General features: G+C 41.7%; 1 protein-coding gene across 8 annotated transcripts; it reads left to right on the forward strand.

The window, feature by feature from the left end:
- The first annotated feature begins 395 nt into the window (after nt 1-395).
- Nucleotides 396-13,008, forward strand: LOC110537018. 8 transcript variants are annotated; one of them, XM_036936991.1, is made up of 6 exons: nt 1,156-1,291; nt 4,072-4,545; nt 7,828-7,931; nt 8,543-8,687; nt 9,374-11,301; nt 11,338-13,008. In XM_036936991.1, the coding sequence occupies exons 4-6, from the start codon at nt 8,551-8,553 to the stop codon at nt 12,483-12,485; spliced, it is 3,213 nt and encodes a 1,070-aa protein (XP_036792886.1). In that variant the 5' UTR covers nt 1,156-1,291; nt 4,072-4,545; nt 7,828-7,931; nt 8,543-8,550; the 3' UTR covers nt 12,486-13,008. The 8 variants fall into 8 exon arrangements, with proteins under 8 accessions (XP_036792891.1, XP_036792886.1, XP_036792888.1 ...); XM_036936993.1 differs by lacking the exon at nt 1,156-1,291 and having other exon boundaries at nt 3,333-4,308; nt 4,446-4,545; XM_021622726.2 differs by lacking the exon at nt 1,156-1,291 and having other exon boundaries at nt 3,333-4,545.
- Nucleotides 13,009-13,912: the final 904 nt, after the last annotated feature.

A 13,912-nucleotide genomic window follows, 5' to 3' on the forward strand; every position in this document is an offset into this window, starting at 1 on the left:
AGATTTACACGCAAAAAACAAAGTCAAGATGTAAAAACAATGAAAGACTAAACACTATCATGTATGATCTCTGATTTAAAGTTAAGTCAGGTTAAGTGTAATAGTGGACTATAGTATTAAAGTTCCACAAGAAAAATATACATTTTACTCTACGATTGACAATGAGGTTATTTAATTTGAAGTCTCTCTGAAATTTGTGAACTCAATACGACTTTTGTAAGTAAGTAGCGTGGGAAGACCATAAACCATTTGAGGAAAATGTGGGTGAGGACTCAGATTACCCTTAAACTCAGTGTTATAAACTGCATGGAATTTATGGTGTGTTATGGATATTTGAAAATAATGTGGAAATGCTTGTATTTAAATCTTAAAGGCGTAATCCATAATTTGATTCAGCTCAAATGCCAGTGAGTTTCTTAGCCAATCGAAGCATTGGGGGCGGGTCTAAGACAAGCACAAACACCGTTCCCACTCACAGTGAAGGAGCAAGGTAGGGACATTGTATTTATTTATTTATTTATCATTCAGTTATGAACAATAGTCCCATTGAGATATAAATCTCTGTTTTATGGGAGCCCTAGCTAAGAAGTAAAGGCTAGATAGTCTGTGTAATGGATTATAAAGTCTGTAAAGTAGATAAGGCCTGTTTTTCTGTACTAGCTAGCTAGATAGTGTTAGCCTCAGTGGCTATTTAGGGTGTTCAAGGAACAGCTGTTGTTGCTCTACCAAAAATAGCTGCTGTAGATATGGACACTTATTCTGGAGAGTGGCTTGCATGCATATCAATAAATCAGACCGGTGCCAGAAATGATTGTACATCATAGTTTATTGGAAAATACAGCTTCTGTCAATGAGTCCAACATATTTGATGATAAATTTAAAACTATTGCCAAATAGTAGTTAGGCATTGCTCTTTGCTAAGAAGCAATTTTGTTTTTTGACCATTTTGATTGAAAACAATCACAGTAAGGTACTTCATTTTTACCCAGAAATGATTTGATATTGATATAAAAACGGCTGCATTCGGCCTTTAAAACTACACTCAACACAGATCTGCAATAAATTAATGTCAGTGTCTGGACAATTCTAACATGCTGTCATGCATGCTATGTGTTTTTCTTCTGTCAGGAGGTGGCATGATGTCGTCAGACAGGGATAAAAGGGCTGTGTTTGGTAAAGGAATCGCGTTCGACCCCTGCCAGCTTCGAGACCCTTGGGAGAACAGAGCCCAGAAGATCAGTGAGAAGGGACAGCAGGAGAAGGAGGGGCAGGAAAATAGAGACCTGAATCGGTAAAAATCACAAAACAAATGTAATACACAGACAGACAGAGACAGACAGACAGACAGAGACAGACAGAGACAGACAGAGACAGACAGACACAGACAGACAGACAGACAGACAGACAGACAGAGTTACAGACATACATGGGGGTTTTGAGGTCTGGTCTGTTTTGTGGTCTGTCTCTAATTTTCTCCCCATCCTCAACTCTATTCTTGATCATCTCCTCAATAATGGTATGGTGTTGTTTTTTTTCTAATTCGCTATGGTTCTGTGTGTTCATCCGTAGGCTTATTAAAGAGCGGCACATTCGACTGATGGCATTGGAGAAGAAAGGAAAGGGCAGAAATATGGTGTATTGTCCTCTACTGAAACGGTTTAGACTTGATCCTCCACTAGACGCAGCCCCGCCCCCACCTCCACCCCCACCCACTCCCAAGAAATCACCACGACGGGTGAAGATAGAGATCCCCAAGCCAGTGCAGAAGAAGCCCTCCCCACCTAAACCATCACCTCCTCCTCTGCCCAAAGTCATTCTCTCATACAAAGACTTACAAAGACGATCTGAGGGAAAATGGTGGAGGGGTATTAGGGATAGAGAACTACCGAATGGTCCAAGTGAATGGTCAAAGCCCTTTAAGTGTCGACCACTGCAGTTCAGTAGAATCCTTTACGACCAAACAATGTCCTGGCAGCGGGGATGGCCAACGTTCAGCCGGGAAAAAAGCAACAAACTACTGAAAGTTAAACCTTTGGATGACAAAGTTAACCTTAAAGAGTGGAAGGATTCTTGGAAGATGTCGAGGCCTTTACCCAAGCAGCACACAGAAAACAGGGGCATTACAGAAAAAGTAAAGGCTTTCAGAGAGTGGCAGAATCGCTTGGCAATCAGCAGAAATAGAACATCTACGGCAGTGGAGAAGAGAGGAAAGAGCAGCGACATGTCTAACTTCAGGTCTAAAGTGGCACCTCCATCAACTATACAGAAATCTGAGCCACCAACTCATGAGAAAAAACATGACCCACTCCTTCAGCTGAGGAAGGAGAGCTCTGAGGAAAATAAGCCCTCCGCACCCAAGAGCGCAAAGCCCCCAGCCCCACAACCCAAGGAGAAGAAGCTGCTTGCCATAAAACAGTCACCTCCTCAGGATGACACAGTAAATCTTCCATGGTGGAAGAAAGTTTGTAGGACGTCCAAGCCTTCACTCAAGCAGCAAACAGAGAATCAGATGATTGCAGAAACTGTTAAGACAGGGACGGGCGATGACATGTCTGACTCCAGAAAAATTGTGATGAGCCTTGACAATGATGCTGACATTGAAGCAGCACATTTGGAGACCAGGTTTGGAGACCAGGTTTGGAGGCCAAGTTTGGAGGCCAGGTTTGGAGTCCATGCTAAGGTGGTACCTCCACCCACACCACCCACAAAGAAACGTGAACCACCCAAGAAATCGCAGTTTGATGCCCCCCCAAAAACTCAGGCTTCATCGGACATACTTGATGTCAATAAATGGTCAGAAGCCTGGAGGACTCAACCACTGTTGTTGAACATTAAAGAACAAGTATCTCTCGAGGCTTGGGAGCAGGAATGGCCAGAGTTCACAGAGGAACAAAGTGATAAACGATTGAATGCTAAGCCTTTGGATGACAATGTAAATCTTACAGAATGGGGGGATGCTTGGAAGACGCCCAAACCTTTAGCCAAGCAGCACACTGAGGACTTGACGGTTACAGAGACAGTAAAGCCCAAAGCCTTGACAGGTTGGAGAGAGGCAAGGAGGCTCTCTGGTGACAATGTTCAAAATAATCCTCCAAGTCTGAAGGATTGGCGTGACTCGTGGAGTTTCTGCCAAGAACATCGCTGGTGGAAGGTTTCTATGGACTCCCAGATGTCAAAACAACTTTTTTCCCATCTAAGGAAAAGGGGCGGAGGGCTTTTTTTGTTTTGTTTTTTGTTTTTGTTTCTTTGTTTTCTTGGACACAATACGGACTGGGGACAATAGGACTTAATTACCATGACAGCCATGAAGCAAGCAAACATTGCACACAAATAAACAACACAACACATTTAGGTTAAGACATGAAAACGATGACAACCATGCATTATAACCTAATTAACTTAAAGTAACTTTTTAAAGACCAAATTCGAAGAAAACTGTTAACAGTATGTGATGGGACATGTGAGGAAAGGAAAGGAGAGGAAAGTAAAGGGATGGAAAATAAGGCTGGTAAAAAGCAAGATGTTATGGCAAGGATTTTGTAAAGTGTATGTATGCAGATGGGATTAGGCTGGGGGAGATTGTGGGCTGAGGGCCCTTGGGTAATGTTTTTGTCAGCAGATAAACTTTAGAAAAGATGGTGGATAAATGAAGAAGTCTTATTCAGGCCGTTTACCATTGAAGAAAAGGGTCACAGTTCCGGTCTACTTATTAAGGAGTGGCTCTCGGGTCTGGTATAATTAGGTAATTGACTGTACTGTATATGAACCAGAAAAAAGGAAGGAGTGAGATGTTTCACTTCCTCCTCCGTCTCTGACTGTAGGCAGTTCCTACTCCCATCATGACCCAAACTGACAGAGCTGCACTAGTTGACCTCAAGAAACCTGAAGAAGCTTCCTTTTCAGATATGTAGTGTTTGATATCAGCAAATGTGGGACACATTTTATTTTTAAGTGGGCAAGGATGTGACAGGGTGTAGCTGATATTGTTGAGTTAAGTAACATAGTCATGTTACATGCCTCCTATTGGTCTGTTCGAACTGATTCTTTGTGTTTTGTCTTAATTGATTGCAGGTGTGACTGCGGAGCATGCGTCTCCTCCTGTTATCTTAAAATGGCTGCATTTCCTGCCAACCAGGAAGAGGAAAAAAGAGCCGCTGCTACCTCCAAGTCCCAGACTAGCTCTAGCCTATGGACTGAACTCCCAATCACAGTTGAAAATAATTATATCTAGTCTCTGTGTTTATTGTGAAATTCTGAGTACATCTTGTCGGATCAGTGTCTGTGAGGACTTGGAGACAGTCAGCAAAGGTAATTCTTGTTTTTTTTTGTGTTTGTGGGCTTGGCTATTCCATGCATGTAGCACTTTAAAGTCTTTCAGACATTTTTGAGAGTGATGAATGCATTTTTTGTTACACTTAATACAGTTTGCTGTGTGTGCACTATAGATGGGTTAGCTGATAACCTCACAAATGATTTGTACGTTTCAATGGTGATTTCTGGATGGCCAGACAGCTTCCAACAATGACAAACTGCCTGTGGGGAATCGTAAGTGACTAGTTTCATCTTGATATGTGTCTTGTTAAGGTGTTTTGACTGATTTCATGTCAATGCTAATATGGCAAATTTGCTAGCTAGCAAACCAACAATAGCCATGTATTTGAGACAAGTGCTCATGTGTAACTGTGTTTTCAATAAACATTGACAACATGTCAATTATATTTATTCAATCTAAGTCAACTGTTTTTTGCCCCATAGTGCTGCATGTGCTGGTTGCGAAACAACCAACCTGTCTATAGTTGCTGTGCTTTGAGAGACTTTTACTAGCCTTAATTGAACATTGCATTTAAACACTGAAGTCTTACATGAATGCCCTGTTGTACTAGACACACAACTGTAACCTTAAAATAACTAAATATTGCTTGTAATAACATTAAAGAGGGGCTGAACTTGCCAATTCCACCTGGGATTTTTCGTTACTCATTAAGACATTCGATTTGTGTCTTGGAGTTGTGGTTCAATGTGGGTGTGTTATTTTTGCACCTCTTCAGTCACCCCCCCCCCCCCCCCCCCCCCCCCCCCCCCCTCAAACTGGCTTATCAACTGTGCGATGCAGCATGTCAACGTGATTGGTCAGGGAAGCCTCGAGCGTACTGGATTTCCTGCATTCTAGATGTAGCTTTCTTTAATGAAAATTGTTTGTGATGCTAATGTTAGCTCACAAATGTGAGGATGTTTGAAAGCCAATGCTGTTTCAAAAAACAAACATGTATATTCTTTCAAAATAACATTTGTGACCATCTTAAACGTATATACAGTGGGGTAAAAAAGTATTGTCAGCCACCAATTGTGCAAGTTCTCCCACTTAAAAAGATGAGAGAGAGGCCTGTAATTTTCATCATATGTACACTATGACAGACAAAATAAAAAAAAATCCAGAAAATCACGTAGGATTTTTAATGAATTTATTTGCAAATTATGGTGGAAAATAAGAATTTGGTCACCTACAAGCAAGATTTATGGCTCTCACAGACCTGTAACTTCTTCTTTAAGAGGCTCCTCTGTCCTCCACTCGTTACCTGTATTAATGGCACCTGTTTGAACTTGTTATCAGTATAAAAGACCTGTCCACAACCTCAAACAGTCACACTCCAAACTCCACTATGGCCAAGACCAAAGAGCTGTCAAAGGACACCAGAAACAAAATTGTAGACCTGCACCAGGCTGGGAAGACTGAATCTGCAATAGGTAAGCAGCTTGGTTTGAAGAAATCAACTGTGGGAGCAATTATTAGGAAATGGAAGACATACAAGACCACTGATAATCTCCCTCGATCTGGGGCTCCACGCAAGATCTCACACCGTGGGGTAAAAATGATCACAAGAACGGTGAGCAAAAATCCCAGAACCACATGGGGAGACCTAGTGAATGACCTGCAGAGAGCTGGGACCAAGTAACAAAGCCTACCATCAGCAAGGGCATTGAAGATGAAACGTGGCTGGGTCTTTCAGCATGACAATGATCCCAAACACACCGCCAGGGCAACGAAGGAGTGGCTTCATAAGAAGCATTTCAAGGTCCTGGAGTGGCCTACCCAGTCTCCAGATCTCAACCCAATAGACAATCTTTGGAGGGAGTTGAAAGTCCGTGTTACCCAGCAACAGCACCAAAACACCACTGCTCTAGAGGAGATCTGCATGTAGGAATGGGCCAAAATACCAGAAACAGTGTGTGAAAACCTTGTGAAGACTGACAGAAAACGTTTGACCTCTGTCATTGCCAACAAAGGGTATATAACAAAGTATTGAGAAACTTTTGTTATTGACCAAATACTTATTTTCTCATTTTGTCTGTCATTGTTGAAGTGTACCTATGATGAAAATTACAGGCCTCATCTTTTTAAGTGGGAGAACTTGCACAATTGGTGGCTGACTAAATACTTTTTTGCCCCACTGTATTGTCTAAACAAGTCCAAGGTGTTGTGTGCTAATGGTTAGTTCGGCTGTCTGTAAATAAATGGGTGGGTAAGTTGATCCTGGTGAGTGATTGGATAGCGTGAACTGCAGCACACTGGGCAGCTGTTATCCGGAGGATTTGATTACTGCCAGTCGTGATTGGACTGCCATGCAGTGAGCCAATGGGGGCAGGATTTAAATCACAACCCAACCCTCATGTTAAGTTTTGACATCCTCTGTTACACATCTCACACAACTCTGTTTTGGCATATATATATGAACTATTATATATGACCAATTATCCTACTTACAGATTTGGTAAATGTTGGTACTGGAATAAATGTTTCTGACTGAAATCGATGCCACAGTTCATTTTCAACCAGAGAAGTGGGTTCTGGCGCTCAGTTGCACTTTAAATATTTGTTAATTCAATTATAATCCATTTTGTGATACTACTGTGTAGTGCACTTTCTGTGATTCAGTACACATTTCAAGTTTTTTTTTTTCACTGCTCTATTCTTAAATTGTTTTGGCTTGAGGACCTTCCCTCTATGCTACCTTTTAAAAGCAAAATAATCACGTTAAATGGTGTAGTCAGCAGGAGCAGCTATCTATATGTATAATTTAAATCCCCCATATTACATAATCATGCATATATTCTATTTGGAATACTCTCAAATTATATGGAACAAATGTGAATATTCTTTTGATCACAACGTTTGGAAAAAAAAACCTATGGAAGAGATTTTAGACAAGACAACATGTATTAATGTCAATTGAAAAATGTATGCCTTGTTTGGCAAATTTGTCCTGAAAGTTCTGACGAGGTTGTTCACTGGGATATGAATTCCAAGAATGTCTACTGGGCCACTTGTCCCATGAACAGCACACCACATGGACTCAAAGTTGGAGTGTTTTAGGGAACCCAGTGAGCACTTGTCATAGTGACGGCATGACAAAACCATCCAATCCTGTAAAAATAGATCAGTCACCGTGGTTTAAATAGAGCACAGAGCCATCCAGACCTGACACAGAGACATATAAGCCATTTTTATCCAAGAGACATTGATTTTACAATTTATAACATATAGTGGATTACAGAATGAATGAGTTTACTCTACAAATATCAGTATTGTGGTTATTTAAGGCCCCTGAACTCAATGCTTTTGCAAATTGAAATACAATACCAGTTTGTAGTATGGGAAGAGCTAAGAATATTAGGGAAAATAATGGAAGTGAGATTGAGGTTATTATTTAAACAAATACTTTCAATTTCACTTCTCCTGAATTTTGAAATATCCTTTTTCTTCAGCATCATAGGCTACATAGAACTCATGGCATGGCCTTATGATATTTGACTTTTCTCCTCTTTCAGTGGAACTGTTTCTTCGTAATGAATCTACAGTATATACCACAACCTGGGATTGGATTCATCCCATGACTGAAGCTTCAGTTTCTCAGCCAATTATAGCACAGGGGGTGAGTCAGTTTGGCAAGTCACACAGACCAGAAATCGTGCGCTGTACACACACTAATGGAGCAAGGGAGGAAGATTTATATATCTATCGTTCTTTATCCAGACCAGTGACATTGGGAAAATAATCTATTTTTTTCACAGGAGCCCTGGCCAAGAAGTAAGAGCTAGCTAGTCTTTGTTTTGGATCATAAAGTTAGTGAAATTCAAAACCAGTTATTTTGTTTTATTCCAACTAGCTAGCTTGTATTAGCTTTAGTGGCTGTTTATGGTGTCCATGGAACAGCTGTTGCTCTCCCAAAAATAGCTGCATCTTTTATGGGCACTTACATGGGCTTTTACACTGCACTTTGACTGTAAAAACATATTTGATACATTTAGAGCTTTAAAATGGTAGTTTTTTTTATTCCTGTATTATTGTTTGCACCGGGTAGACATGCCTTTTTTTTGGGGGGGGGGGGCAAATGACTCTTGAACCTGAACTCTTATACTCTTGAACTTATACGAGCCTTAATATTTATGTAATTCATTCATTCATACCAGTGTCTGGGCTACACTAAAATGGTGTTATACACGCAATGTGTTTTCCTATCAGGAGGTGGCATGATGTCATCAGGAGGTGGCATGATGTCGTCAGACAGGGATAAAGGGACAGTGTACGACAACTTCCAGCTCAGGAACCAATGGGAGAACAGAGCTAAGCAGTTCAGTCAGAAGGGACAACTGGAAAAGGAGAGACAAGGAAAGAGTGCCTTGAATGGGTAAGACTGAACATATGACTCACATGAACCTTTCTCAAAATTAATTTTCTTCCAAAAAGTGAACTATCACTTCAAAGTACATCGACTATATTCATGGTTTGGATTCAAATGCATATTTCTTAAGAATGTGTGGCATCATATCCTTAACCACTCTTTCTTAACGCATGTCAATCTTTGAATGGCCAGGGACCTATAGGAACAGCTTTGTCAGTCATAACACGTTGATAAAGCAATAAGGCCCGAGGAGGTGTGGTATATGGCCAATATACCACAACTAAGGGCTGTTCTTAAGCAAGACGCAACGTGGAGTGCCTGGATATAGGCCTTAGCTGTGGTATGTTGGCCAATTACCGCAAACCTCTGAGGTGCCTGATTGCTATTATACACTGCTTACCAACGTAATTAGAGCAGTATAAATACATTTTTGTCATTTGTCACCCATTAATATACGGTCTGATGTACCACAGCTGTCAGCCAATCAGCATTCAGGGTTCGAACCAACCAGTTTATAATATGTAATACACTGCAATGCATTACAACAGTTCATGCTGGATTTGATTAAAAAAAACAGATTTAATTGTTTTTAAAAAGTGACTATTGAATAACAACCTATAGTATAAGGGCAGTTTAATATTATTGTGTTATTATTTAAAAAATGTACCCTGCTGTGGTGCTGTCTTCCACAGGCTTTACAAAAAGTGGCAGTCTCGCCTGGCGAACACAAATGGAACCCCTACGGCAGCGGAGACGAAGGGAAAGGGCAGCAACATATCTGACTTCAGAAAGGTTGCGGTGATCCCAGACGTTGATGCTGACATCGAAAGAGCCATGTTTAAGGTGGTACCACCACCAAAGATTCCCAAACCTGCTCCATCCCCACCACCACCACCACCCAAAAAGAAACCACCCAAGAAGGCAAAGCACCAAGTTCTCAAACCAGCCGGAGGCTGGGATGAGTCATGGAAGAGCCTGAAGCCCCCAGAGCAGGAAGTCCAACCTGAGGAAAAATGGTGGAGGGATTTGAAGCCAGATAGATACCTACCTCTCAGCGAATGGGCAAGGCCCTTCAAGTGTCGACCACTGTTATTCAGTTTCATCCTTCACCAGCAAACAGAGTGGTGGCAGCGAGGATGGCCAGTGTTCAGCTGGGAACAAAGCATCAAACTATTGAAAGCTAAGCCTTTGGATGTCGAAGTAAACCTTCTAGGGTGGGAGGACGCTTGGAAGACATCCAAATCTTTATCCAAGCAACACATTGAGAACCAGATGATTACAGAAACAGTACGGCTCAAAGCCTTCTTCCCAGGCTGGACAGAATCTTGGAAGGTCGCAGGTGAAAATGTCCAAAACAGTGGCCGATATCTGAGGGATTGGCACGAGTCCTGGAGTTTGTGCCAAGACCACCACTGGTACAAGGCCCCCATAGACTCCCAGTTGATGTCAAAACATGTGTTGTCCGATGAGTTGTTGATCTCTCAGCTTGATGAGGATATCCCATCTTCATCAGATTGGATAGAGTCCTGGAAATCTGTGAAATCTCAGCTCCAGTACCAAGAGTCCGAGTCAGAGCCCAAAGGGACTGAATTAAAGGTAGAAATGTCCCATGTGCCACTGCATTTCCAGTTCCACAAGCTTAACACACCTTTCTCAAACTGGCACAAGTCTTGGAAAGTGTCAACTGCAAATAATGAAGCAATTGAAGATGGATGGAAAGGTTCCTGGAAGATATGTAGTCAGCATCAAAATGACACAAATGCCCAAAGAGATGTTGTGTTTTTCTCAAATAAGTACAAGACCCAAAGGTTCCGGGGTGTTGACAGCATGCCTCAGAGTGAATGGTCTAAATCCTGGAAGACCCCCATGCCTCCCCAACATACTTTCTTGCCAGGTTGGAAAGAATCTTGGAAACAAAACAGCAATCCATATTGGAATGATTGGCATGAGTCCTGGAGTTTGTGCCAAGAACACCACTGTTGCAAGTCCTTTATGGACTTCCAGTACTGTCATCATGCTATGATGATGTCAAAATGCTTGCTGACCAATGAGCTGTTGAGCTCCCAGCTTGATGAGGAAATCCCATCTTCATACGAGTGGATTGTGTCCTGGAAATCTGTGAAACCTTATCCTCAGTCCCAGTCAGATTCAGAAGAAACTGAATCGGTGTTGGAAATGTCCCATGTCCCACTGCCTTTTCAGTTCTACAAGCTTAACACACCTTTCTCAAACTGGCATGAGTCTTGGAAAGTGTCAACTGCGCAAGCTGTAGCAGGTAAAGATGAACAACAACATCCTTCAACAAAATGGGCGGATTCCTGGAAGATATCTTGGACGAACCTAAATAGAAATGACTTAAAACCCCAAAGGGATGTTGTATTTTTCTCAAGGCATAAGACTGAATGTTTTTTGAGCGTTGACTGTATGGTCCAGAATGAATGGTCTGAATGCTGGAAGACCATCAAGCCTACCCAATACACTACGACACAGGAGGAGGAGGAGGAAAAATATAGCCATTCTGAATCCTCTAATAATTTGTCACATCTAATAGAGATTCCTTTGAATGATTGGGCAGAATCATGGAGGTTCAAGCCAGAGGATGAGAGCCCCACCTCACCCAAGACGGCACAGCCCCTAGCCCCAAAACCAGAGGAGGAGATGCTGAAAGCCAGCACACCATCATATCCTCAGCCTTACAAATATAATCTTAACCAGGCAATCTGGGGTGATTCCTGGAAAATCCTGAAGCCCCCACAGAAGGAAGTCCCATCTGGAAAAAAATGGTGGAGGGTGTTTAAGCAGGACAGAAACCTACCTTTCAATGAATGGGCAAAGCCCTTCAAGTGTCGACCACTGCTATTCAGTCGCTTACTGCACACACAAACAACATCCTGGCAGCAGGGATGGCCAGCTTTCAGCCGGGAACAAAGCAACAAACTACTGAATGCTAAGCGTTTGGATAACAAAGTAAACCTTCCGGAGTGGGAGGATGCATGGAAGACACTCAAGCCTTTACACAAGCAGCATACTGAGAACAAGATGATTACAGAAAGAGTACAGCCCGATGGCTTCTTACCAGGTTGGACAGAATCTTGGAAGGTCGCAGGTAACAATGTTCAAAACAACAATCCATATCTGAAGGATTGGCATGAGTCCTGGAGTTCTTGTCATGAACATCACTCATACAGGGCCTCTATATACTCCCAGAATCGGCAGTTTCTCCCTGTATCACTAAAACACAAGCTGTTCAAGGATCTGTTGATCTCCCAGCTTGATGAAAACATTATGTCCTCACCAGAAGGGGTAGAGTCCTGGAAATCTTTGAAAAATCAACCTCAGTCCCAGGCAGAGCTCGAAGAAATTGATTGTCCGAATCTGTCAAAAAACAACACAAAAGCCCAAAATGATTTTGTGTTTTTGTCCAATAAGCATAAGACTTACAAGTGCCTGGGTGTCGATCATGCTGAAAACAGCATGCCTCAGAATGAATGGTCTGAATCTTGGAAGACACAGCAGCACCAGCAGCAGTTGGAGGACTGGGCAGAGTCTTGGAGGTTATCTGTCGCCCCAGAATCCAACAACTCAGTATCACTGGACCGGTGGAAACAATCATGGAGACTCTCAAAACCAAATCACCCACATCAGCTTAACCAGGGCACAGAACCTCTCATACACAACAGCCCCAAACACCACATGCAACTCCACGGGGTTGAACTGCCCCAGGCAGAATGGAGCAACTCCTGGCAGTACCTCAAGTCAGACACTCTGGATCCTAACACGAAGAAGGAAACAGACATACAGTAGAACATTATAACATGTACGTCAACTGATCAGATATGTATTTGATCCTATACTATTTTTACTTCATGTCAATATACATACTGGTTAAATGTCTTATTACTGGACACATTGGAGTGAGACTAGCAGAATTCTCTGCTGCAGAGAGGAGGTTGGGGTGGATGAAGAGTGTAACACGTGGTTTACATTGCTCTTGGAAACTTTAAATCTAACCTAAACTAATTATTTCTATTCTATTGACTGAAATGTTGTTGTTTTCTACCTGCTGTTGTTGCTACTTCTATTGTTGCTGGTTGTCTTTGTGACTAAATTAGTGCTTGATTGACGAACACTTTATCCATCTGGGATTAATAAATATAATTTAATTATCATATTAATTGCTAAAGTAACATCAATGTTGAAGGTTTCTCTTAAATTGCCAGAGCGTTCACCAGGACTGAACTGGGATCTTGTAACGATGTGCGCTGAGAGTTGGGAAGAAAGTTCAGGGAGTGAGTGTTTAAATAAATAAACGCAACTTAATACAAAACAAGAAACATGCACAGACATGACACTGGAACAGAAACAATGACACCTGGGGAAGGAACCACAGGGAGTGACACATGTAGGGCAGGTAATCAAGGAGGTGTTGGAGTCCAGGTGAGTCCAGCGCTATAACGAGCAGCCTGGTGACCTAGAGGACGGAGAGGGAGCACACATGACAGATCTGAATTCAGGACAGGCATTTCTAACACAAAAAACGAATTAATCAACATTCTGTCCAAATACAACCATTTAGACAGACTGGGCTAAAGATGGACCAGATCATCTGGCATTTGGGCAAACTTTTGGTGTTCACCCTTTGACATGTTTCTGTTCCAGGCTATTATTATGCAACACATCTTCATGTAACATGAGAGAACATTGAACATGTGTAATATGTAGTTCCATGGGAAAGCAGGGCATAAGGACAAAACCAATCATCTGCACAGTGGTATAAAGTACTTACACTAAGTAAAAATACTTAAGTACTACTTAAGTAGTTTTTTGGGGTATCAGTACTTTTCTATTTTTGACAACTTTTACTTCACTACATTACTTTTTACATTTTCTATTAATGTATGACAATTGGGTACTTTTTCCACCACTGCAATGCATGAATAGATCACAGAGACACCCTAGGTGTAAAATAAATGGAATACGGAATAGCCAGTCCTTAGCACCCACAGGAGGGTAATATCAAACATGTTAAGATTACCCAAATCATGATTTCAAACTAAACCAAACCATCAATACAGAGAACCTTTAGTGCCTTGGTGACTCTGGGCCATGGCTCTTAACCTCACCTTGATGGGTTGGACTTCAACAACAAAGTGAAACATTTTATTTTACAAATGTCAATGTTTTATTATGGTTGTTTAATTTGCCTCTTACCACAATATGGCCTTTGCAAA

The sequence above is a fragment of the Oncorhynchus mykiss genome, chromosome 12 (genome assembly GCF_013265735.2).
Source record: "Oncorhynchus mykiss isolate Arlee chromosome 12, USDA_OmykA_1.1, whole genome shotgun sequence".
Lineage (NCBI taxonomy): Eukaryota > Metazoa > Chordata > Actinopteri > Salmoniformes > Salmonidae > Oncorhynchus > Oncorhynchus mykiss.

What these genes read in the sequence shown, in the direction of transcription:
- LOC110537018 (XM_036936991.1), top strand. Translation starts at nt 8,551, where the DNA reads ATGATGTCGTCAGACAGGGATAAAGGGACAGTGTACGACAACTTCCAG. An exon ending in GGAAAGAGTGCCTTGAATGG is followed by an intron (nt 8,688 to 9,373) that starts GTAAGACTGAAC and finishes TGTCTTCCACAG; the next exon opens with GCTTTACAAAAAGTGGCAGT. An exon ending in TGAGAGCCCCACCTCACCCA is followed by an intron (nt 11,302 to 11,337) that starts AGACGGCACAGC and finishes AACCAGAGGAGG; the next exon opens with AGATGCTGAAAGCCAGCACA.